The sequence below is a fragment of the Diorhabda sublineata genome, chromosome 1 (genome assembly GCF_026230105.1).
Source record: "Diorhabda sublineata isolate icDioSubl1.1 chromosome 1, icDioSubl1.1, whole genome shotgun sequence".
In the NCBI taxonomy this organism is placed as follows: Eukaryota; Metazoa; Arthropoda; class Insecta; order Coleoptera; family Chrysomelidae; genus Diorhabda; species Diorhabda sublineata.
Genome location: NC_079474.1, coordinates 9,692,758 through 9,719,122, shown reverse-complemented (window position 1 = coordinate 9,719,122; position 26,365 = coordinate 9,692,758). Strand labels below are relative to the sequence as shown.

Below are 26,365 nucleotides of genomic sequence, written 5' to 3'. Positions count from 1 at the left end.
GATGATTAGGTCACTAAATATGGCCCTATGAAGTGCCATTAGATCAGGGTTCCTCCAAGAGAAACTAGTGTTGTCTGCAAATAGATATAATTTACCAATGATGTCTTTGATAGGCGATGTCGTATATAAACAGAAGAAACAAAATAGGGGCTAGTACTAAGCCTTGGTGCACCCACATTCTATTGGCTTGCAAGATAACATTGTTGTATCAACCCTTACAACCTGTTAGTTGGGGTTAGTTAGGTAAAAAATTGTACTTCTTCATCGATATCTGCATTTTCATCTATTCTATGGAGATTTTCTTGAATGAATTCTCGAAATTTGCTTCAATTTGCTGAGTTAATTTCCCATTTTGTTGTTGGATGCGATATAATTTCCTCTTCATATTATATGATGGTGGTCACCATCATATAAATACGTTGATACATCCCAATTCAGCTTTTGTGAGATAGATTGATGACATATCGTTAGATCGATAGCAGAGTCATCGCCAGTTCTTATGTCATGTCTAGTTTTTTGTCCGTCTTTCAGGTGGTTAAGATTGTACGCTTCCAACATTTTTTCAAGTTTTCCTTAAAACAGCAGTTTTTTTAGGGGAGCCCCAGAATTGATTGTGAGCATTAGAATCTCCTACTATTAACTGAGGAGCTGGAATTTGCTCTAGTAGCTCAGTAATTTGTTCGGTCGTAGGCTGATTATTTGGGGGAATATATATGTTACACAAAAAAAGCTAATCGTATCTTCCACTCTTCCAAAAATTATATTGTTTGGATGTATTGTTTGACTTAGAGCCAGCCTTAAAGTAATCTTCTAACCTAGATTGATTTCTAGATGGGAAGTTGTTTAATTTAGTTGGTTAGTTTGCTACTGAAGAGTATGATTTCGGTGTTGATTTAATCTGTGAAATAAACTTACCAGTAACATTATATCGAATAATTCCATAAACAGAGTCTATTACATTAGTTGCAATACACTTTACGGCTACTGATTGAGTTGCATTTATCTTTAGTTCAGAAACTAATATTGGTGGATTGTTCTTTATTATTTTACCTTCTGACTAAAAAATAAAGTTCATGCTTTGAAGGCAAAAAGTAAATATAGTGTCATTTTATATACATTTTCATTCCTAGATGCCTCTGCTATTGACGTAAACGTTCTCAAAATTGTATATTGAATTAATATTAATCATAATAGTTGGTGGCTTATGGTAAACACTCAATACGTATTTATTAATAACATAAAAAATGCCAGTGAAAATTGATTTCATTTTAATAAATGATTTCATAAATATTTAACCAAAGTTCTATCAGTTTTGATTTGCTGAAATACCTTGTCTATGTATATTAAAAACAACCTACTTACTATACTTACGTGGCTATTACCATATCTTAGTTTCAGATAAGAGTCATCCTCCCACGTTATTTTGGGAGTGGGATTTCCCTTAGTAACGCATTGCACAGTACCTTCTTCGCGTAATAAGTGGAAATGGGCGGTCTTAAGAGACACAGAAGGCTTGGCTAAAAAAATGTACAGTCTTAGGTTATCTAATTCCAAACGGTATTCTCAAAAAAATGTCGAGAAACAATAATTAAAAGCTAATGCAGGTGTTACGACATTACTGCCATCACTGTCAACTAAGTTGGAATCTTTGGAACCGATGGTGATTTCCACACTGTTCACACTACTACTCACAATTACAAAGTCTGACAAGCGTTTCGATAACCAAGTTACCGTCTTCAGAGACTGAAAGTAAACAAAAAGCTTTTAACTTCACTTATCTATTTTATACTAAATTTTCCACAAATAAAGTTCCTTGGCTGGAATTTTCACATTAGCTTCTTAACTACTAAACTATAGAGTAAGGAATAGGTCCTTTGTCTGGTCATCATCTTATGTTGGAGAGAATCAGACGAGAGGTACTTTACCTAGCGGTGTTTTTCCTAAATACATCAAATTCTAGCCTATTACTACTCTTAATTATTAAAGTATCTAAAATTCATAACTGTCCATTATTTTCCATTTCATAAGTGAACTTTATAGATGGACATTTTGAATTGAGTTATAAAACGTATTCCCTTTTTCGTATTTAATATAGCAAAAATATCATCCGCATACCCTGGGAAGGTGTTGTTCTTTCCATTTTATTTTGTTTTGAAAAAGCATTCGTAGGATACAAATTCTTTGTTGTCTTAGCATTTATCGTACATTTTTCACAGTTAAGACCTTTCTATTTTCTATTTTTATTCAATTTTCGTAATATACATACGATCTTGTTTGCAGGAGTATTTCAATAGATAATTTTGGTAAAGATCGAAATTAGAACTAAACGTCAAAAATAATTTTTAAAATAAAATATTACTATTGATTAAGATACCTGGGAGAACCATTTTATCGTGGGTAAAAGTTGACATTTTTCAAAAAATGTTTTACTATTATTTTGATCATAAATTACTTTAACAACCTAAAATTATTAATATAATTGATATACAAATTTTATTTGATCTCATGATTGAACACTACACTTGAATAATAGCTTAGCCATAGACATTCCTGTTGTTAGTTGAGTTTTGTAAATCTGTCAAGAACGAACACCAGAATCATTATTATTAAGATAAAGTTTTGATAACTTCAGAAAGGTATAGAAACTTCTTAACACAATTTAAGAAAATTATTTTATATATTGAAAATATATAGTGTGGTTAAAATGTCATTTTGGTTTTGGTCATTATAAAGTGTTAGATCCGAAAATATCATATCAGTAGATCAAGATATCCAGAATCACTATTTTAAATTGCATTTCTACGTTACCTCTTCATTTCCGTCAAGAAGCTATTATTCAAAGTTGTACTAAATTTTCAATCAGAATTCAAACATGTGATATGTTGAGGTCCATTTAAATAATGATATATTTGATATGTTCATCTAAGCTAGAGGATTTTCGAAAATTTTAGTATTTACCGATAAGACCAAGATGTTAAAAAATTTTCATATATATGGGGCTACGGTTAGTGATAAATCATTTTTGGAACCATTTTATAAATCAACATTGGAATATAACTTACCTGAAACGTTCACGAAAAATGGAAGGTATTTTTTGATTCCATTGTTTCCAATTAAGGTATAATTACCATAGTCATCTATATTGATATTTTTAATTTTCAAACTAGTAATGTTCAGTTCTTGACTGTAAGTTACTTCGTACTTGTCGTTTTCTGAGGCAATTTCATTTCCAGTATTATTGTACCTATAATTATTACTCATTATTCACTATTAAAAAATATACTTAGTAGGGACAATGTAAGTGTTACCCACAGAACAAATAATTTCTTGCCTTTGATCTTGTGGCAACATCATGATCATATTTGAAACTGGATATTTTAATAATATCAACGTTTTATCTGTGACTCTGTTCTTCTGAACGAATTTATGTACAAACATCGAGTTGTACAGATAAATTTATTAAAATTTAGTCTACTTGGATTAAAAAATATAATATATATATATATATAACAATACGACGTTACCAGCTCTTGTACCAAAAGTGTGTTGTGAATATATTAATGAATAATACAGTTTTTAAGTTGAATTTGCAGTGGTATTTGTTGACATTATTTTTAATTAATGTTTGCTTTTCGATCAAAACAAAGCGGAAAACATGAATAAATGCAACTACACAGTTGCAAAATTTTGTCTAAATTATCTAAGTATTGTAGTAAGATATAGTCGCCGACCTGACTCAGTTTTACCGATACTACCAAGGCCAATCGGCACATGCTCTTCCGAGCTGTCTAATATAAACCCGCCTAGAGCAGTTTCCTCAAGACCTACAAGACGTGGCTTATGAACAGCGAGTTCGCCTGCAGACGCCCAGAGCTCCAATTTATCGGCACTTATTTTTTTTTGAAGAAGTTCAAGCCTGTGGAATCAGTTACCAAGGTACGTCTTAACCGAGCACTACAACCTAAAGAAGTTTAAGATTAATATCTCCATAAGCATCTCCACATGACAGGCAACACTCTCATTACTCGATTGTAAGCATGAAAATTAAGTTTACTCGAGGAATACCGTTCCCTGCGTACGTGAGATTTAATTATACAGTATTATACGGATTATTCTCAGGTACGTTGTACTGCACCGGCCTTTGCAACACATACGATTAGTCTTCTGCCTCAAAGGCTTTAGTTTTGAGAATAACTTCTTTATTGGCGAATTTTGTCCAGCAAGCATTCTTTTTTATATGTCAGAATAGGAGAAAATCGCTGAGAGACAGAAATGAAGAATATGGTGGAGGTAGAAGCAATACGAAGCCTAATTAATGCATTTTGTCTTTCGTTTTTTCATTTGTGCATTGTGTTGTTAAAACAGCACTTTCTTCTTCTTCATATTAGGCCATTTTCCCGTCATTTCGTCCTTCAAACTTTCCAACTACTTGTGTGTATTTAGAAAGTTCTGTAATGGTGAATAAACGTTTCCAAAGAAGAATTGTGTTGATATCCGGTAGCATTTCTATAAATTTATGGAACTTACCAAGTGAAATTAGGTTGTGGATGGCCCCATACCTCAGCTTTTAATTCCACATATTCATCTCCGTCCTTTGTTTCCCGATAACTGGAATTGTCTACGTCGTACATCGAAATGAATTGTTCTGTTTTATCTGAAAATAAGTCACACACAAATCTTAGTTTTACAGGTAATTATTACATAATTTTACGCACGATTTTGATTACTATTATCAATGAATATTATTATTGTTATTATTATATATATGTTCTTGATTTTAGGTCTCTTCTGTTTTAAAATTAGTTTTTTTTTAATAATTGTTGGAAGAAAGATAAATTTTGACGTTTCGACGAAGTATCCAGCAGATAACAAGATAATTTTGTTACTACAATATTTGTTCAGTTTAGATTTGTCAATAAAGTAATCATAAAGGTCAACGCAGTTGTCCATTGTGCTGTTATCAAATGGTTAAATTCTGTTGAGGGTAGGGGGCGAGTGTGCATGCATCCATTGCTTTGATTGTTTGTTCAAAAGCCAACAAGTCGCAGTTTTTTTATCAATTGCGTAGTGGCTGTTATAAATGAGCCGCAAAATCCGGTGTACCTGTTTTGGGACAGCTACTACACGAATTATATGAATCAAAATTGAAATAAAATATTAGCCATTACCTAGCCTAAGCCTTATCGAATATTGGTTAGGTTAGGTTAGGTTAGCGACTCTCTCACAACAGCCACACGGGATTCTAGCAAATATTAAACGCTCAGAACACGTTGGGGCTTTTTTATAATTCTTATAATGGCCACGAGTCGACGTGTTTCCAGATTTAGTAGATAAATTTAAGAAAGGAACATTGTTTTATTTCACAAAATTATTAAGTTACAGTCAATATTTTTTTCCAGTGTTTACTGATATGAATTACATAAAATATACAAAAAATTTTTGTTTATTTTCGTTTGAAGCTCTTAGTGTCAGCAACTTCTTTCTGTCTTCTTGACAGTAGTGGTTAGTATCAGTGCCATTATCGTTTGAATTTCGTTAACAGAAATGCACAAAATAATCATTCTCCAAATGATTGGTTATGGAGATAACACATAGTAACAAATGAAAGCTGTTCCTTTCATCAAATATTTCCTAATTTGTCGCATATATCCCAAGGAACAGCTTGGTCATGTGAGACAGATAAAAAAGTAGCTGCCAATGCAATAAGTGATGATACGAAATTGGATATTATGCTTGAGTTTCAAAAAAATCCACATCCCACATCCACATACCCTTCACGGTCATGTTAGTTGTCAAAATTGAGGCTAATTGGTATAATGAGAATCCTCACTGGATGAGAAAATAACATACGCAATATTCTGAACATTTTGTTTCCCAAAAGATAGTGATTTTTGTAAATGAACTGCATATTCCAAAAGATGAAAGTGAACTTTGTAATTAAGTATTCCAAACGATAAAACTGAGCTTCGTTACTGAAAGAAATGTGAAGTGAAATCGATATAGAATGCTGATCATTCATTACTGAAATTTGCCTCTACAGAACATTGTACATTCCTCTAATTTATAATGTTAACTGAAACAAGAGGCATCACATTTTTCAAGCGAACACTCTAAATGGAGATAATCAAGTAACTTAGTACCTTATTATACTAAGATATGAACTTACCAAAAACATTTACTGTAATGTTTGAAACATTAAAATGGCCCTGATGGTCAGACACATTGCAGACGTAAGTTCCCCTGTCGTCTAATGTCGCATTAGCTATTAATAAGGAGCTTCTTGTATCGTCAAATTTGATTACCATTCTTTTTGTCTAGGGAAATACAAAAAATATATAACAAGTGTGGTGGTAAATAATAAAATGTGAAATGTTTTAATGATATTCAACCGTTTTCGCAATTTACATCTCTAATTAGATCGGTTATGTGGTTCCATAGAACAGACATATATGCAGAAACGATTTCTTCTTTTACATGCTTTTTGGAAATGCAAATATTCCCAAAGTGTGGCTATGAGCAGAGCATTTTGAAAAGTAAGAATTTAATGAATGGCTTGGTATACCAGGGAATAAAGAAGAAGAGAATATATTTTGTCATATCATGTCACATTAGGTATGAGTGTAATAAAAAAAGTTCATCACATTTTCCTAATCTCATTTACGACGAAATTTTCCTCTCTCTTCAACAACGTCTTAAAATATGGTTTACAAACCATTTTAATCCAAAATAACTGATAAATTATGTATGAACATTCGAGAAATCACCACTAGAATCTTATAATCTATTAATTTGCTATAGTTGCTACTCAAACATTAACTTGAAATGCGTGTTAATAATATGACATCCTTTCGAATTCTAGAAATGGCTTCGTCCATGAGAAAAATACATTTTGAAAAATTTGGATTGAAAGCTATTATTTTTTGTAATATTTGACAACTCTACACTCTAACCGATAGATCGTCTGGTTATAGCAGTCGTTCTTTAAGTATCTTCCGATTACTTGAACAAAACGTATTTGTTTGTCTTGCTAACTTGATCAACTCAATTTAAAATAATATTTTCTTTATTAATGGTTCTTGTTGTTTTTGTTTTACCAGATTTTTTTTGTCTCACATTCTTAGTTTCTCGACAACGTCGTTCAATAGGTCAAAATGTATTTTTATTTGGTGTATTATAGGAAGCTTTTCTGTATACGCGTAACAGCTACACTGGAGTTTACTAAACTAACCTAAAGGTAAATAACATGTTCGTATCCAATATTTGACTACAATTAATTAGTAAGATTTAATTTTATAAATAACAATGTTTTGGTGACTGATCGTCATAACTATCAACGACAGTTTTCCATGGCAAACATAGAGAAAACCAATATTTTCTGATTAGTGATTGTTTATGTTTATGATATCTAACCAACGTGATTTTTTTGGTGCTGCATATCTGTCTCATACAATATATACTAATTAAGTCCTCACCTACTTTGTTTCCCACAATCTCGAATAAATAAATGAAATTTAAACGACAAGCATCTATCAAAACGAAACAGCGGTTTGAAATGGAATCGAAAAATGTATTTATTAGTAAAATTCAAACTAAATACTTACGTTAATTTGTCCTTTGGGTGGTATCCATAAAAATTCCTTATTGACTTCAGGATATCGTAAATTACAATTTAGATGTATGTTTCCACCTACAACTGTATGTCCCTTATTTTGATCCATAATCACGGGGGGAGAAAGAGAGGAAACGCTATCTGAAAAATAAAGTATTTTAAATAACCTTAATATATATCAAAAGTATTTCAATACACCGCAAGTTTTACATTATTTATTACAGCAAATCAAAAATATATGACAATAACGGTTTATAACTTTTCACTCAAAATTTTAATGTTTTTTTTAAACCGCCTTTCTCTTGTCTTGTGCTGATTTTCTAACGAAACCGGGTCTCTCTCGAATATTCTAAAATGTGGAATCATCGATCATAGAAAAGTCTAGAATTACTAGAACCATCGATTTCAGCCGCATCTTGCATATAAACCCCAAATTTCACAGTGGTCTCGTCTTTCTTTTGAGAAGGATCTTGGTAGCCTGAAGAGCTCTCCGATCGTGTTTGTACCAGGTTGACTTATATTTAAACATATAGTCGATTTTTTTTATTTTATTCTCCAATTCAAAGTACAGTGCACTTACTTTACAAAATTAATAAACTACTCAAATACATCAGTTAACACGAACATTTTTTCACTTATTCTAATTTCAATGAAAGTTCCAGTACGCACCTTCAACTGTTAAGAAAGTCTTTATTGTCATTTTTTTCTTGTCTCTTTGAAATATACACATATAGAGAGTTTCTTGTAATTCTCTGGTGTCATTGGTTGAAATACCTTTATAGTGATTGTACTTGTACATGTTGTGATTTTTAGTAAGGACGTTCAATGGAACCTTGAAAATATAAAAAATTTCATCAAAATATCCATAATTTACATAAATATTACCTCTCCCGAGCACCTATCCATCATTTTTAGACTAACATTAACCGCTGGTGATGTTGGTCGGCAAGGCATTTCAGCAATGTCACCTTTTCTAACGAAAATATTTAAGCTTCTATCAAATACTGCTAAATTATTCTCATCTACAAGTGTAAAGATTAAATTCCACATATGTTCAATAAAAATGATAACCAGGGGAGTTACAAGGACAAAAGTCTCTATGGTCTGAATAAATTTCCTTTATTCAATGTCAAAGTTCTTTTATTAACAAATTTTAGTTCAAACAAAAAAAAATTTTGATTAGTTGTAGAGCAACTTACCGTTAACGAATAGATATATTCCGTCATTTTGATTGCTATTGTTATCTTCACTATTGTCGAATGAACAATTATAAAAACCGACAAATGGATAGGACATATTATATATATGCAAACTTAGTCTGTATTGAGTTCTGTACTGAACTTCTTCCGTCTCAAATCTTGTCCATCTATTCATATTTTCTTTCTTCAACAATAAAAGATAAGGTCAAAATCTTTTTAATTTGAATACATGGTTGTTCATAACAATTGGAACATATTGAGGGTGTTTACTTGAAAAATAGCAAATATATTCACTAATATTCTTAGGGACATTACAAGTTCGCCTACAGAAAAAAGAATCTGTTTTGAGATATGGCAACACTAACTAACGTTTGACATTTTTAATAGGGAACTTACTCAAAACGTGTTATATTACGAGTGCTATTTCAGTTAAATGCAGATACCTGAAACATTTATCTTTATAAAAAATGAAGTAAAATTTTTGTGCAATGGGGCCGGATATTTAAATGCGGGATAAGCTGGTGAGTCCATTTTCTCTTGGTATAGGCGTCCCATAACGTTTGTCAGTGATCTATGCTATTTCTCCGCCCATTTCTCCTGAACTCTATCAAACTCAGCGTGTGTGTGTGTGTGTGTGTGTGTGTGTACATGTGTGTGAGCGTATGTGTGTTTTTTCTTTTTTTTTATAAAAGGGGGGAATCCTTTTTACAGATTCCAGGCATAGGTGGTACGCCTGGATATGTGAGACTCGACTTTGCGGCGCTAGTGCCCCTACTCACTAAACCCTAAACCTCTTATCTTCTATCCTCTCATCCCCCGCGGACCTGCCTTTTAGGCATTACATCGCAGAGGGAGGAATTAGCTGCTGCTCTTCCTTCTGGTAGCTAAGATTTTATATCTTCTTTCTTCTAGTGGACGTCATTCGCTCTTCTTCTTTCAATGGAACGCAGTTCCGTAAGGACTTCCGTGACAAACGAATTGATAGCGTTCCAGGCAGCTTCTGATAACAGCATTTCTTCTACTATTGTCTCTGGCTGGATTCTCTTCTTTAGGATCGTCTCCAGCTCATCTCGTTGTGGATAGAATCGTGGGCAGTCAAAGAAAACGTGCTCTGCGTCTTCATTGATTCCTGGGCAGGACGGGCACTCCGGTGAATTATCATGCTTGAAGCGGTGAAGATATGTTCATGTCCCGACAACATCTGCGTCAGATAATAGTTGACCTCGTCATAACTCCGATTCAGCCAAACGTCGATCTTTGGTATGAGCCATCTTCCTTTTGTTGCGGCATCCCACTGCGATTGCCATCGTGTGATGGTGTTCTGCCGTTCTTCAGCTCTAAGCTCCACGGCACTTAGTGTACTTGACCTCTTTCGTTGGTAAAGGTTCCTTCTTTCCTCAGCTAAAACTCTGAGTGTCAAATTTCCGGAAATGATACAAGACTGCTTCCTCTGATATTGTGCGGAAGGCGCTGGCTAGTCTTACGGCATTTAGACGATATACTGGTCCAGCCTTTCTCCATGACTCTTGCAGCTCCAGCGCATCTGCCCAAATGGATATTCCATAAGTGAGCACCGATGTGACAACTGATGATAATAGTAGTCTTCTGCTCTGCTTTGGGCCGCCGACGTTAGGCATCTGTCTTGCGAGACTATGAGCGTATGTGTGTGCGTGTGTGCGTATTTGTGTGCTTTCGAATTTGTCGACTTATTTATCTGTCAGTCCCCTTTAATTAAATTGTCATCAATTGAAACAAAACTATTTAATCAATCGGATATTTCCTTCACTCTTGCACATGGCAGAATTTTGAGAGAACTCGAGCAGGAAAACCCTATTTGCGATATTTTTTCCCTAATGAACTCTAGATACTGAATCCTCCACTACACTAATTATAAAAACAAATTTACCTGTACTTTAGGAATTGTCCACTTTAGTTTTTTATTTCCTTCACAAACAAGAGTGTAGTTTGAATTCAGGTCGATAGTATGTTCTCCTCCATTTTTTAAGATATTAGGTCTCTGCTTAATTGCTGGAACAGAAGATTTATATCAATATGTTACTACACACACCGTTCCAGATGGAAAAAATCAGAATATCAGTACATCAGTATTGACTTCCTAATACCCTAAAAAGTTGTTGGATTTTATAGAAAAATAATGAAGGTGCGTAAACCAAGAAAAATCAAAGAAGAGTAAATTATTCCAATCAGATAATGGCAGCAGCGAGTGCATAAATTTCATGTGTGCGTAATGGGCTTACAACTTGTGTAACGTACTATACTTTTTCTACGTCCATTAATTAGTTGTTAATAACAATTGAATAATTATTTTAAATCGATTGTGCTTCGATCCGAAGACGAAGATTGATAATTGGTAATAGCCTCCGATATTCGTAATGAGTTGTCATTTTTATTTTCAAGAGACTGATTCACATAGCTTTCCGCTACTGTAGGAGATTGCCAGATACCAAGTCATTTTAATGGTAGCATATCACCTCCTGAATCAACAAATCATAGTGTCTGATGATCTCCTGAAACAATGGCCGGTATATTGCTTTGGTTCCGGCAGCTCAAGATATTCAGCAATTTTACGTGGTGTATTACCGATTGTGTTCATCCCCACAACCTGTTTTATGCATTATCCATTTCTGTAATTAAAAAATAAAGCATTTTCCGAAAAGGATTTGACGTTATGGCAACTTGAGCTTTCTCTAAAATCTCCGGTGGAGTTCTCATTACTTTTCATTTCATTTCATTACTTTCACTACTATCAGACATATTCGTAGATAAAGTTGAGACAATATTTTGTTCAAGAAATTGACAATATAAATGACATGACATTTATTTTCATAGCATGCTACTTAAGAAAACGTATCCTATTTTTAAAGAAATTGTATAATGTGCTGCCCACAATTAGGGGCATCACTCTTTCAATTTTCGGTTAATCTTTCATAGGTCTGTGTTTATTACATAATTAATTGTATTAACAAGTATTTACAAAAAAAATAGATGGTGACACCGTAGTTAAGTAGACTTCTACACAAATCTTGGCATTTACAAAAGGAGTCGATGTTTGCTTGTAGGGTGTTTGAAAGATGCAAATTCGATAATTACCTCCCATAATGTTCGATTAAAATCTGGTCATCGTGGAGCTTATATAAAAACATTTATGAACACAAAGATAAATGATTACATGGTCTAACTATAATTAAAACATTTCATTCTAATTGTCTATCCTGAACAGTTGATATCACGGTAAAATTATCAAAAATTGATAATTGTTCAAAAATAGAAGTTTTTGACTATTATTGACTAGTAAGATTATTTAACTAATGCCAGATTCTTGGGATAACTACATAGTACGTTGTATTAGTAACGAAACCAATTTAGAAAACGCAGTAAAGAGGTTTGTATGACATCATCCACGTAACATTATAATTTTTGTACTAACATAATCAATAGCCACCCTAAGCATACTCTAATAGTGTAGTAGAAATGTCTTTCAATAGTAATCCCAAGTATAGGTGTATATCTTTAGCAATTAGAAATTATTTTGATGTTTTTTCTAGAAATTCATCAAATCCACATTTTCTCCTTCTATACTATATTGTTAAAGAAATTACCTATTTCAATGTATCTGAAAGTTCTTTTTCTATTAGTGTCACACTGTTATCTTATCAAGTAAATTTATGATATCGACTATTCTTCGGGCATTTGCTTTTATCTTATAATATTTAATAATTTCGTATTTCTCTATAGAAGCATCACTTCTGTTTTTAATATTTTTTCAGTTATTTAATTTTTCCCTGACTTCTCCCTATTTTTTAGTATACAGTATTATAATGAAATATATTTTTTTGTATTGAATTTTCTATAACTATACATTGTTGAAAATTTGTGATTAAGAGTTAGTTTAAACGTACGGATTACCACTAAAACCATTAATATTTATCGTACATCCTGGAAGCTTATGGTAGATATTCCAGCTGTTATCATTTTTCCTAAAAATATTTATGATTTAAATAGAAATACATAAAAGTTGCGACACTTTACAAAGATAAAGACCAAGCTTTATCGATATGATCTACAATTATTCTAAATTTTGTGGGAATGCACAATTAATAAACACTTCGAATTTCAAGTATGAAAACTGCTTTTTTATTTCATATTTTGATTTTTATTCAATTTACATTGTTGTTAGATATACGAGGACTAATTGACTTTCAAGTGTACTAGCATAATTAGTAATGGAAGATCTTGAGGAAACTATCCTGAACAAACTTGATATAAATATTCCAGTATGTTTCCTATATATAGATAATTGCGTTACTGCCGTACAAAAGAATCAAATTTAAAACATAAAAGAAAAATTCAATTTTCATATTAAAAAACTTCAATTCACAATCGAGATCGAATATATCCAATTTTTTTGTCACATTATATAAAATTAACAACAAAATAACAGAATGTTATAGGAAAGCAACTTGAACCTCAAGATATTTATACTTAGATTTAGATGCTTAGCTGTTCAAAAACCAAAAACTGTATTAAAAGAAAATAATTATCTGGAAAAAATGATTAATTATAATATTCAAGAAAAAGATAAACAGATACGACACCAAAAAATAAAAGAATTAATATTATATATCAAGTGCCTTCTACTAATTGTGACGCTGTCTACATAGGGCAGACATTTCAGTAATTAGAAAATAGACCAAGAAGTCATCAATACGATAAAAAAAAATGGAAATGCATCAACTCACCATGAAATATCAAAAAAACATAAATTCAATTATAAAATTCAAAAATTCTTGAAACGAAATTTAATACACGAAAAAGGGAATTTTTAGAAATGGTTTACATTCATAAGAACGAAAAAGCTATAAATGATAAAAAAGACCTGAATAATTTAAGTAAAATTTATAGCTTTATTTTGTAAATTCTGATAAAACAACGAATTACATATTTGAGATGTAATAACTAAGGAAAACTTCATTTTTCTTATAAAAACAAATTTTTATTTTGATTTTATTCTCATTTTGATATTCATGATGTAGGTGATCTATGAATCAATATAAATAAGCAAATTGTCAGTATCAGTATCATATTCTGATAGACTGAAATGAGTCTGTTTCAAAATTAGATTTTACAATAATTTTTAAAAGATGAATATAAATAGACGTTTCGAGTTTCCTTTAAGTCTTATATATAAGAACAAAAACGCATAAAAAATGTCGAATAGTTATCTACTTCGAAAGATATCAGTAAGATATCTGGGTCTTATATATAATTAAATTACTATCCTTTTCTCATAATATGATCTAAGCAATTTAAAAACTCACCTATTGAAAAATTAATCATGAATTCACTTATCAATATTACTGAAAATATCACTTTGTTCTTCAACGCCATGATTAGAGCAAATAATTGTTAAGAATAAAAAAGTACATAGCTAAAATTATGTTCTCGCGACGAGTTTAATAATACTGGCAACTCACGATGAGCGACATGATAGGATCAACAAAAGTGAATATAAGACACTTGTTTTCCTTTATCTGCATGTCGGAAACCAAATCCACATGAGAATTATAAGCTGTATATCCTCGTTATTATTTTTGATTGTTTTGGAATTTTTAATAACTGTGAAACTTATTTCTCTAAATACAATTCGTTTGCTAGTAGTTATAAAGATTGCTTGTTGCGTAAATACTTTTATTAATTAGAAACTTGCCATGCAAGAGTTTCCAGCTATAATAAACGAAACAAAAACCGAGTGAATAGTATAAACGTTGTATTCGGATCTGCGCAAAAGCTGGAATGAAATTACTTAAACACAATAATAATTATATTTCTGACTTTTAATTCGCGTTTGAAGAAAGTATAAATCACAATTTTTCGTGAACCATAAAAATTATAATAAAATAAAAATTTATATATATACTTTTTTTTAAACCGGGTATTGCCATATGGCAACGTTAGTCTTTAGCGATATCACAATATTTGATACTGTCCAATGTAATATGTCCAATATTTTTACTTTTAGAGAAATATTATTTATTTATAACACAGAAACACAGAAAGTTTAAAATTGGGAATAAAAGTTAATAGTACAATTTAAGCAATGCATTTAATACACATAGTACGCATTTTTGAGCTGGAATCTTCTCCAGCACAACGCTGCCTCTTTTCATTTAGAATAGCTGAAAGTAAATGCCCAGTATTTTCAAATCTGATGTCATCTGATACCCTACCGAAAGAACTGCTAGAATTAGTCATACTTGGAGGGCCCTCAGGTTTTGAGGAATGTTGGCTTTCTCAAAATAGGCTTTCACAATTTGTCTTCTAAATTGAAGCTGTGCTACTGCTTTTTTGGATAAAAACCTATTCTGGATAGTAGCATCTACAAACCAGGTGAATAAACAGAAACACCATTTCTTGTTATGTAATGCTATCCGATATCTGAATATTTTTTCATTGTTTCAATTGGTACCGCCCATTGAAATATTATACCTTACTAAAGATGTGCACAATTCTTTTATCTATCTGTGAAAAAGTTTTACATTAGTTTTAGGTGTAACTCCATAAGAGGTAGAAGCCTCTGTTACTATATTATTGTCTACCCATATAACCAACATTACGCCATTATTTTTCTCAAGAGCTGAGTAATATGAGCCTTTCAGAGCCGGACTTAGAGTCATCGTGGCCCCCGGGCCAAAATACTTAAGGAGCCTATGTAAGACGGGTGTTTTACGTGAATTCTTACATCAAGTTGATTTTTCATTGCGCATGATTGCGCATAAAAAAATTTATGTTGATTCTGAACATTGGCTATGGATATATTTTTTCGCTTGCATTCATATGTTTAAAAATCAATCATATGGCTCGTCGCGAGGCCCCCCCGCAGCGGGGGCGCCCGGCAGACGCCCGGGTTGGCCCATGCCTAAGTCCGGTTCTGGAGCCTTTGGTATTTCTTCATAATAGCTTTTGATGTTAAAGGGCAACTTTTTGGAATTCTGTGTACCCTTATTGTTCCGGCGGCAGGATATCCCATTTGCTTTAAATGATTTAGAATATTAAGCCTGGTAAACAGATTGCCAAAAAATAAGGAATAACCTTACAACAAGAAGTAAAAAGAAATGCGCAATTTCCAAAAACTGGAGGCAAATTAACATCAATGAATGTAGGGGTCGACTCCTTGATATGCAGAGAAGTTTGCAAGGTAACCGTCCACTGTGGTTTTAGTCTAGTTTCGTTATATTGTTAATTGTGTATAGTTTTAAATTTCTTGTAAAAGTCACAGTTAATAAAACTATTTATAAAAAAGTGAATTTTCCATATTTCATATAATGATTCATATTTTACGTAATTTATAGATGAAATAAATATATTGATCTATTCATATTTATTTATTTTTTCAGTAAACAACAAAATATTATGAATTTATTATTTTATTTTCAACTACCGTTACCATCAGGATCATCGAGCCAGGGATAAACAGTTGGACATGGCACACAAGTTACCATGTTTCTGTCTTCATTACCTTTCTTTAAAGTACATTTTTGTTCGTGACAATTTGTTGGATCGGGAGTGTTCTCACTGTTGAATTCTGATATCGGTACTGGATTTTTCATAAAATCTAATACCTGTAAGTAAACCGATGTATTAAAATTAATAAAAATCTCCTTTAATGAGTTCGATTGTGAACTTTTTTCATGGTTTGATTCAAATCAGAAGTATAGAGGTAAAGGCATTGCTACTTTGTGGTGCAATGGACCTCTATGATTTATTTTAATAAAATAATGGTCAATCTAGTTATGTTACATTAGTGTTACATATTTCCTTTTATTCGTGTATAAGTTGATAAAACTAACATAGATTTTGATTGACTGAAAATAAATGACCCGATGTGTGAAAACAAAGAATAATTAGAATAATAACTATATGACTCGACAGCACACATTGTATATTCATATAAAACCGTAAGATACTGTTGATAAAAAGTCGATCTGATAATACGGTCGGTTTCTCTAATTCCCAAAAGAAATTTGGGTTGTGAAGACTGAAATTCATGTGAATAAGTATATGCCATATATGTAATACTACTATATGGACAGTTGGTATGGGAAAAAACGTTACGGTGTCTACAATATTTATTTTCTCTCTTGTTCGAGACACTTTATATGTGCTGCGCATGATTGAGAATGCGCAGAACCGAGCTGGAGTGTTGGAGGATAGGGAAATCGTCCATTCTGTCTTCCTTAGTCGAAACAGCTTCCACTTATAGAAACTGTCTATATAAAAGTATTACATATATGGTATATGCGGATAGCTATGGATAGGCAATTTCATGTTTGGTGAAGTGATAACTTCAATATAGAAACTATAGCGAGTAGAGGTAAAGATAACCGTTTTGTATGGGGTAGTAGTTGAAAAAGTGTCCAGCTGTGAACAGCAGCTTATAATTCGAAGACTCGCCAAAATAGCGCAAGAGTAGCAACTGGAAATGATATGAATTTAGCAGTGTATTTTAAGTACAATTTTCGAATGAATTTGTATATTAATAGTTTCTTTGAAAAAAGAATTTAATTCAGTATCCTACTCCAACAGTTTGTGGCGCTCTTGTTAAAATTCTTCCACTTGTACTATATCGCCACCTTAATTTGATTCCTTTCAACAGACACTTTTCGATACACCGAGATGGTTCTCCTTTCCTCTACACTCCATTTAAAAACATCCTAGTAATTTCGAAAAGTGAATGATAGATTTCGTGCCTATTTGAATGCATGATGTTATACACTAAATAGATGATGGGTTATAAAGGATTTGAGGTCGATTTGTTGAAAATAGTCTGGTATATAAAAATTTTATGAGATTTGGCATTCCTCATAAATTCAATCGAGAACTTTATTTAACTGGAAAGGAAGGGGACAGATAATCCTCACAATAGTTCCTTATTGTATTTCGAAGAAATCTTGAGCACTTGATGATTTCATTGTTGGAAATGATTTTTGCGACATAGGAAAACTTATTAGGCAGAACTGATCTGAAGTATCTTGTTTGAAGTATAGCCGCTAAAACCTGCCTATTGTGGTGGACTATCAACAGGTTTCGCTGTTCAGATGACGCCAAAAGGCAGCATGTATTTTTTAAATATTGTTGGAACATTTTATATCCGCATCTGCAGTAAGTTCAGTTTTTGATCACCTAAGCTTTTGTGTTTACTACGTAACACGACTCATACATGCAACCAATGGATGAATCAGTATTCTATTCATTTGAATCACATTAAGGAGGTTGAATATAGAAATATTTGTTTTGACCACATTTCGGCAGAAATGCAAGAAAATTAATAGGTTCGTTCCAACCCATCAAAAAATCGTTCTCGGTACGGTGACGATTCTGCGCAATAGAGATTACGTGTTCCAAACGGGCGGTTACCGTTATACGAACAATTCTGTTTTGCATTCCAACCGACTTAGGTATCGTTTGTGATCCGTTTCCAGGACGGTTTTTTCGATACTTGGAAGATAGCAAGTACAGTTATAAGAACCGTGTTTAGCTGGAGATTGCGCAGAAAATATCTATAAACGCTTCCGATAACCGTTCCAAGAATGGTACCGACTACAGGTTTGGAACAAACCTAATAACATACTCAATAACTTTATTGCAACATGTTTTTACCCTTTTAATCATTCTGCAGTCCTCGAGCACCTATTCAAATCAAGTCTGCCTACTTATCGCCGTCTACATTTGGAGCATGTACAAATAAATGGTACAGATGAGAATGAAGATAGTGCGAAGGATAACGAAGGAAATAATAAGCTTAACATCTCTTCTTCAAGCTTATCTAAGAAGTCAAATCAAGAGAGAAGTGAAGAATCATCTAAAAATATTTTCCTATTCTTACTAAATTTTTGAATCATCTTTAATAAAAATTTATGCTATTTAAATACATCTGAGCAATTGATTTCTTTTTCTTTTCCCTAGTTTTTGGTGTAAAACTCTTCAACGCCCCCTTTATTGTCTAATTTTTTTCTATGACGAAAGTTTTGAAAATATTCAAACAAATCAAAGTCAGATACTGCAATATCCGGACTACAGGAATCTATCAAAGCTCTCAACTAATTTCACTCAATGTTTGGCGAATGTATGTGGCCTGAAGTTGTTGTGGAAAACAACTGTATTGACAGCTCAAGACGGTTCTTCCATTCTTTCAAACCTCCTCGTGTAATCTGGCCAATAGATTTTTTTCCCAAATTCTTTGATAGTGATACCTAGCTATAAGGATCAGCTGCAAAATTTTGTCAGGTTTCTCACAAAAATGTAATTTCAAATGCCAATAGTGAAAGGTGCACTAAGTTAGGTCATCGGACTAGTAATTCCCCATTCCCATAATTAATCACCTAGAATATCTACTGTAAAAATTGGAAAATACTTTACGTATAAGTATTCGAGAAGTACGTAGCCTTTTCCCTTGGAAAATAATAAGTTTTCATATGCCCTGAATGCATGCCTCGACCACTTTTTTCGCCGTATTATCTGCCTGTAACAAGTTATTTTAGGCCAAATTGAGGAGTACAATATCTTAGTTGTTAAGTTTTGAGTTCTACTCTAGATATGTTCATTTTTTCATTTATAATAAACACTTAACTTGCCTGATTACTCAACAGTACCTTACCAACAATTACTTGATTGTTACCTGTTTTTGACTGACGAAAAATACGTCGGATTTATCCCTCATTCTGTCCATGAATTTTGTAAAACCCTCGAAACTATTCGCAGTGAAGTTGAACCAAAATGAATCAATAGACAAAGTCATTGGGGCCCTAACAGTTGTTCTCACTTTTTCTATCTGGTCGGTCAACCAATCAGCGATCTCTTCAGAGCTTCCACTGAAATTAAACATATATAAAAATATTATCCAATATCACCACTTAAATATTATTCATATTTAAACACTTCACTGTGGTCTGCAAATATATTTTTCAACTTTTATCTTTGGCCTTTGAAGACGAACTTGGATACTGTAACGCACATCATACGTGTAATTGTGAGTGTTGGTGTAGTTGTATAGTCGAGGCGCACTAGCCAATATTTTAATAAAATCTGACATTAACACCAATAGTGATGATTTTTCATACACAAGTAGTTTTTATAGAGTAATTTAAGGAGAAAAAATTGTTCTGGGTGCGAGTGGCCATGGGAAAAGGAGTGAACCACTGGAAAAACTCTAAAAATTGGTATTTCGTCTATGAAGGGATTAAAATTTTCGATATAATGTATAAAAACAAGTATATTTAGTTCATTTTTGAGATACTTGGCCTTGAAGTGTTATATTTCAGTAATGGACCCCTGGTACGTAACTTGTGACGTGCATGCTCAAGTTAATTGGGCTGTAACTGTGTGGATTCATTATTCGAGTAGACTGGAATCAGATTCTTAAAATAATTGTTATAAAGTTGATTTTTGCCGGTTATGCACAATTGATATTTGTGAATTCGCTCCCCGTTTCTGAAAACAGCTTTGACAGTTCGAATTATTTATTTATGATTGAATAGTATTCCAACAAATAGCAACATAATCCTTTATTTCCACATGAATTGAAATAAATTTCAGAAAGTAAGAGTATGAAAGTATGAAACCATATAGACCGAGTGAAGTTTATAAGAAATTGAAATTTTCCAATTGAAATAAGTGGAAAAGAAGGAAAAAAATCACTAATACAAATCAGAATGACTGAAGATGTGTTAATTTATTGATTCATCAAATGATAGTAAGTAAGCATCTGAAGTACATCAATTATTCAAAGCGCCCCACCCGGACTTCCCTGTCGATTCCATTTTGAAATAAAACTGGCCTGAAATTACCAAGAATAAAATATTATATATAGTATAGTATAGTCAGTAAGATAGACTTACTAGAATTTCCATGTGTTTTGAAAAATTTCCGGAAAATGTAAGAAAAAAGAATGAAACTTGCTTATTGCACGCATTATTTTAGACGCATATCCTAAAAGAACAGCGTCTTGAAACTAGCATGACAAGAGGCGTTTTTCAGGAATCTGCACTTTGATATTTTTACGTCAATCGCAGACATCGATTAGCAAAAATGAGCGCACTAAAAAACAACGTGAAAAATATGATCGAATTTGACGAAAGACAAGGTAAGAATTAATGTTATATCTCATTTGTTCAAACTTATTATCTCGTAAAGGGAGCATTTGTTGAAAATATATACAGCGATCTCTTATGTGCAGATTTTCACATTCTATAAGTTTGTTCATATACATTGTATTGAATTAAAGTAGTGTTCAAAAACTGCTCGTATACTAAAAACATTTCTATTGGCTATAGTGTCAAGTTAAAACCCTTGGTTCCTGACCTAGTCATGTAAATAGTGTGTTCTGAATGAAATAAGGGATGTCAACGTTCGCTAGGTACTAATTTTGGTAGGTAAGTTAGGTACTAAAAAATTTTGAGTTTGTGATTGATTCATTAAGTTTTTATAATTCAAAACAAAAACGACAAATCCTGGAAATTTTTTTTTATTTTAGTTGTTAAAAAATATGTTAATTTCTACAATTTTTATTGGAACTAAAATGAAAGACTTATCAGCGTAAAAGACTCGATTTTCGAGTGCGCTAAACTGTACTTGCAGGCTCCAGCGGAATTCATTCGAGAGTTTAGGAGAATCGTGGGTCGATATATTATAATTAGGAACATTCCTTATGAGGAAAAGTTGAAGATATTTTTTTTAACTATAGCATTCCGCAGTGTTGGAATAATAAAAAGGAAATGTTACATTTTGGTAACCAATCACGTTTTAGAAAAAACTACTGATTGTACATAATAAGCATACGATATTATTTTCTTAAGAAACTTAATAAACCCCTATCCTATAAAACCAGTCTTTCGAAATGTTTGGGTACCTATTCAAAGTATGGTGAAAAAATGTATTTTTTAATTCAATGTCTTCACTCATTTTCTGGTAAAATAAATATTTTTCTTTCTTCAAATACTTATTTTCATGAAAATGTGTCCCTCCTTAATTCAAGAGGCGAAAAATTCCAAACATTCCAGAATTTGACTCGCCTCATACAACCACTTACAGCATTCTAAGTTCATAAGTTAAAATCATGTATGGACAATTGATAGCAGTCATAGCCACCAAACTAAAAAGAGTCAATTTTCATATTATAAATTTGAATTATTCATAATTTGATACGAATTATTGATGAAATGCTGGAATCTACAGGAATAAAAGTACATTACCTGATACCACAGGAAGCTAAATTATTACACTGTGTACCATCTGTCGATTGCAAGTCATTAATAGGAAGAATCCAGAATCCTGGAAATGATGAGGTAGGACATTCGGCTCCCAAAAGACATGACTCTGTAGATAAATAATCTAACGTGTAGGGAAATAGTCTTGTATATGATAAAGTAGGCCATGAACTGTCATAAGTGAGTTCAGCAGTTATATAAGCTTGTATGGAGCTGTCTCCAGCAAGTTGCAATTGAGGTGTTCTTGCTCCGACTATGGCTTCTGATGGTACATTGCCGAATTTTGAAATAATATGTTTTTGGCCTTGGAATTCTTTAATCAATGTATCCAAAGAAGCTGTCCTCCAATAATCTTGATAAATGTTTCTCCTATAAAGAAAATATATATTGATATAATCACACATAATCACATAAAGGCTAAGAAAAAGTATTGAATTTTATGATTTTCTCAAATTATTCATTACTTATTATTTAAAATACAAAACAATACCCGTTATTATGTTATAAAAAATCAATAACTAGATCTTCGCGAGCATTTCCAAAAAAAGTTATACCTCGGATGAGTTTTTAGATTTCATACCAGATATCCCGAAAGTTTCAAAATTAGAACCTTGGGAAGATAATGAATTTCTTTATTGAATGTATGATTCATGACTGTAAATTATCATGAGGACAATTTTTTCGAAAAATTCCAGACAGCTAGAATCGCAGTACGCCTCGTTTCAGTATACAAATCAGTATAAGTATGAGCCTTCATGCATGCTTAAGTTGTTTTTATTTGTATTTCTGAAAATTAATAAGGTGTAACAATAGAGTAAGGATTTACTGTGATATTACATGAAAACTAAGAAAACCTGGAGCGTAGTCACAAAGGCAATGATTATACTATCACAACGTGTTTTTAATGATCAAAACTTGTTCACAGTTTTCATCAAATTTATCACAAACTGCCGAAAAAAGGTAATGTTTGCTAGATATTTGAAAAGATAGATGACTTTTAAAATGAGTTATGTTTGTACTGCCACTAGACAGTTGATATTAGTCAATTGTGAGAAAAATAATCATCTGGCCAGTTCAGAATCATATTAAAAACACTTATTTGATGTTTCTGGATCTCAGAACCCATTTATCAAGGCTCTATATGTCGGCAATTAGTAATTAATTTAGGAAAAAATGTTACTAATTTTATTAACAAGCGCTCTTGAATGAACCAGGCTAGGTCCAATTTCATCAAACCATATATTTTCCAGATATAGAGTATGTCTTTGCCTACAATTTTTATTAGTTAATTTTCTAGTATACGTACGTTATAGAATGCACAGCAATTTCCATTCCAAAATTGTACAGATCGTTGACTCTTTTATAATTCGTATATTCATGAGGAACAAAGAAAGTGGCACTTATTCCGGCACCATCGGGATTCACCCGACTCGAGTCGAGAAGCAATGGAACCCATATATTTGTGTAAAGTTCATCGGTAACAGCATCGTCAAAAACTAAACTTATAAGCTGAAAAGAAATTGTTGAATTGAATAATGGTTCTCATCGTTCAACCAATATCAGAATTTCGAGAAATAATTAAAAAAATGTGTTTAGTAGCAGGTTTTTTATAATACATTTAAAACTAGAATATCTGTGGATTGTTAATGTTCTGAAACTCCATGCAATTACCAATTGTGTCTTGTACGAGATCATACCACTCCATTTTTCTGCTTGTATATGTTCCTTAATAAATATATATTGTATTGGTTTTCTCAGCCGCAATCTTTTGGTTGACATGTGTAAATACGAGAATTAAAGAATATTGAGGAAAATATTTTTTTCTAGTAATTTATTCTCCAATCACGAATCTCGCACACATTTGGAATGTTGAAAAAATAGTTATACTGGACATACAAGTTAGTAATAATGTCAAGCTTCATTACAATCTTTGAACCAAATTTATCCACGATTTAGCAACCAATCGAAGCCCGTTTATTAATAGTAACAACAATTTGCATACGTACTACTTGATTAACACATCTAAAATAATATCATGGATTTCTCAAAATAATCTCAACGAAATGTGATATAATGTATAATGATCATTAAAGTGTGTAAAGTGGAACGGTATAACTTCTATATTCAATAAAATATAAAGAATTGCAAGGTATTCTTATTGAGAAATGCTTGATAATTATAATGTAAATTAGGTCGATTTGATTGTCTCATAAACCATAGCATAGCACAACAGCACTCGTGTTCTGCCGGGCGACTGATGAGCGCGCATGCATGTTGTGCTAGGTCGCAGTTTATAAAGCTAAATAATTACTAGCACCTTTTGTTCCACCACTTATGTTATACACATTTTTATTAGTTATTTGAGTGAATAATGTTCAGGTTTGAAAGCGAAATTGATACATTATTGTCCAAGAGCTTATTAGTCAGTCTTTCCATTGCGCAGTGAATTGCTGTAAATTATTATACCGACCTATAAAAATGTGATTTGATGTTTTTTTTCAAGGAAAATTTGTGCTAGCAAATAAGCTTCATAATATTCAGTTACTCCTCATTTGTCAACGACATTGTTGTAGAAAAAATAAGGCTCATTTGTCAGAAAGCGTCAATGCCTACATTACCCGTTATAGGATTGTTCAAATGATCAAATATATGCTACAGAGCAGTCTAATTTTCTTTAAATATGTGGGATATAGCAAAGATTATACGAAGTCATTTTATTGTGTAGAGACATAAAAACGCAATACCATTTATCACCAACCTAAAAAACTCATAGAACTTCCATTTTCGGAAGCTATGGGCTTTAAACTACACCATTCATGGCAACCCTAATAATAAAACGTGGTGGATGCTATGGGAAGAGGTGACAGAAAGAGGGAATATTGCCTACACTAAGGCGGTTAAGAAGAAGGTCAACCAATAAGCTAATGGTATGGTAGAATAACTGTAGTGATGCTCAAAATGAAACTGGAACTGAAACTATATGTTCCACTTAATTTTTACATGCATAGAGATAATGGAGGTGATTTATCTTAGTAGAGAAAACATTCACGACTCAAGTTTCAAAGAAATGTTTTGAAATAAAATGTTTTGTTCAAACAATTCAAACATTGATTCAATCAAACATTTCATAGGAAGGAACAGACGTTACGTTGGACGATTCTTGGGAGGAAGTTGATTGGTAAATAAAAAATTAATTATTTCAATAAATTTCATATAACAAGACCCAGCAATCTGTAAAGCCGAACGTTCAACAAAACGAGAAGATATTCAAATGCGGCACAAAGTATTTGTTATCACTCATAAAAGTTCATTATTTATTTTTCAAGGAAAAATAGTGCAATTGATCCAAACTGTTCAACGCTATAATCAAACTCGAAATGTTTACTTTCAAATTCTATTTATTTTTGGACTTACTTGTGGATAATTATCGATGTCGTTACCAAGAGGCGATGGTGCACTTGAACAACGACAATTTGGGAGGCTGCATGCATCTAAATTGCAATCTTCTGCTTTGTCGCTTATCACGAATTGCGCTAGAAAAAGAATAAATATACACACCAAACGGATTTGATGCTTCATTTTAGATACCAAATGTCATCATGCACTTAACATAGATATATTTATAGTATTCTAAAATTACTGATATTTTCTTATCGCATATATCACATATTTATTGATAGGTAATATTGAATGAAAGTACTTGTTAAACATCATTATAAATCAAGTTAGATCAATAAGCTAATTTTAATTTACCAAAATTATACGAGATAAAATATGATGATGACTCGGTTTATTACAACCATTTCCCTTGGTTAAATAAGTTAAGATTCAAATTATGTTGCCAAAAATTCTTAAAGTTCATCATAGAGCGTAGTTGGGTATGACGAGTTATCATGTTTGCTACTTCTACAGCGGTCAACAAAAAATATATTATGGCGCATGCTTATATAAGCAATAATATATGAAAATAGCATTTGGTTATAGGAAATATTTGCTCAAAACAAAACTGATTTCACCATTTTTCAGTTTCGCACCAAAAAATTCCTTACACATATAAACCAGGACTGAATGGTTTCATGACTGTGTAAATAAAACCCTAACTTTAATCCTCTTAACACTTTTTCTTAACTTTCTTCGGTCGTTTTTTATTTATATCATCTCGAACATTCCCATCTAATCTGTATCCAGCTTGTAGTAATTTTTCCTGTTCTTTTTTTCATATTCTCCTTCCTCCAATACCATTCTCACAATCCTCTTCTGTGGTATTCTGGCAA

The 26,365-nt window shown here is 32.3% G+C and overlaps 2 protein-coding genes across 3 annotated transcripts in view; both read right to left on the bottom strand.

Moving 5' to 3' along the window:
- LOC130442142 (vascular endothelial growth factor receptor 1-like) overlaps window positions 1-14,560 on the bottom strand; it is a 39,169-nt gene extending 24,609 nt beyond the window's left edge. The window contains exons 1-11 of one of the 2 annotated variants that reach the window (XM_056776225.1): window positions 14,148-14,560; window positions 10,715-10,836; window positions 8,809-8,992; window positions 8,495-8,631; window positions 8,279-8,441; window positions 7,602-7,750; window positions 6,167-6,314; window positions 4,528-4,654; window positions 3,063-3,244; window positions 1,363-1,517; window positions 916-1,057 (exon numbers count right to left, since the gene is read on the bottom strand). In XM_056776225.1, the coding sequence (XP_056632203.1) occupies window positions 916-1,057; window positions 1,363-1,517; window positions 3,063-3,244; window positions 4,528-4,654; window positions 6,167-6,314; window positions 7,602-7,750; window positions 8,279-8,441; window positions 8,495-8,631; window positions 8,809-8,992; window positions 10,715-10,836; window positions 14,148-14,217 (1,579 nt within the window). In that variant the 5' untranslated portion in view covers window positions 14,218-14,560. The remainder of the gene's footprint in view (window positions 1-915; window positions 1,058-1,362; window positions 1,518-3,062; window positions 3,245-4,527; window positions 4,655-6,166; window positions 6,315-7,601; window positions 7,751-8,278; window positions 8,442-8,494; window positions 8,632-8,808; window positions 8,993-10,714; window positions 10,837-14,147) is intronic. The other variant, XM_056776232.1, reaches the window with a different exon arrangement.
- Window positions 14,561-16,192: 1,632 nt separating this feature from the next.
- Window positions 16,193-25,707, bottom strand: LOC130447661 (chitin deacetylase 8-like). Its single transcript, XM_056784617.1, has 5 exons — window positions 25,506-25,707; window positions 23,398-23,600; window positions 22,077-22,460; window positions 19,505-19,697; window positions 16,193-16,448 (listed from the first exon to the last, which is right to left on the bottom strand). Exons 1-5 carry the CDS (start codon window positions 25,668-25,670, stop codon window positions 16,260-16,262), a joined length of 1,134 nt encoding a protein of 377 aa, XP_056640595.1. The 5' UTR covers window positions 25,671-25,707; the 3' UTR covers window positions 16,193-16,259.
- Between the last annotated feature and the right edge of the window lie 658 nt (window positions 25,708-26,365).

Coding starts and splice junctions, on each gene's coding strand:
- LOC130447661 (XM_056784617.1), bottom strand. CDS start 25,670: ATGAAGCATCAAATCCGTTTGGTGTGTATATTTATTCTTTTTCTAGCG. Junction 23,601..25,505: donor ACATCGATAATTATCCACAA/GTAAGTCCAAAA, acceptor ATTTCTTTTCAG/CTTATAAGTTTAGTTTTTGA. Junction 19,698..22,076: donor TTAGCTTCCTGTGGTATCAG/GTAATGTACTTT, acceptor GTTTAATTTCAG/TGGAAGCTCTGAAGAGATCG.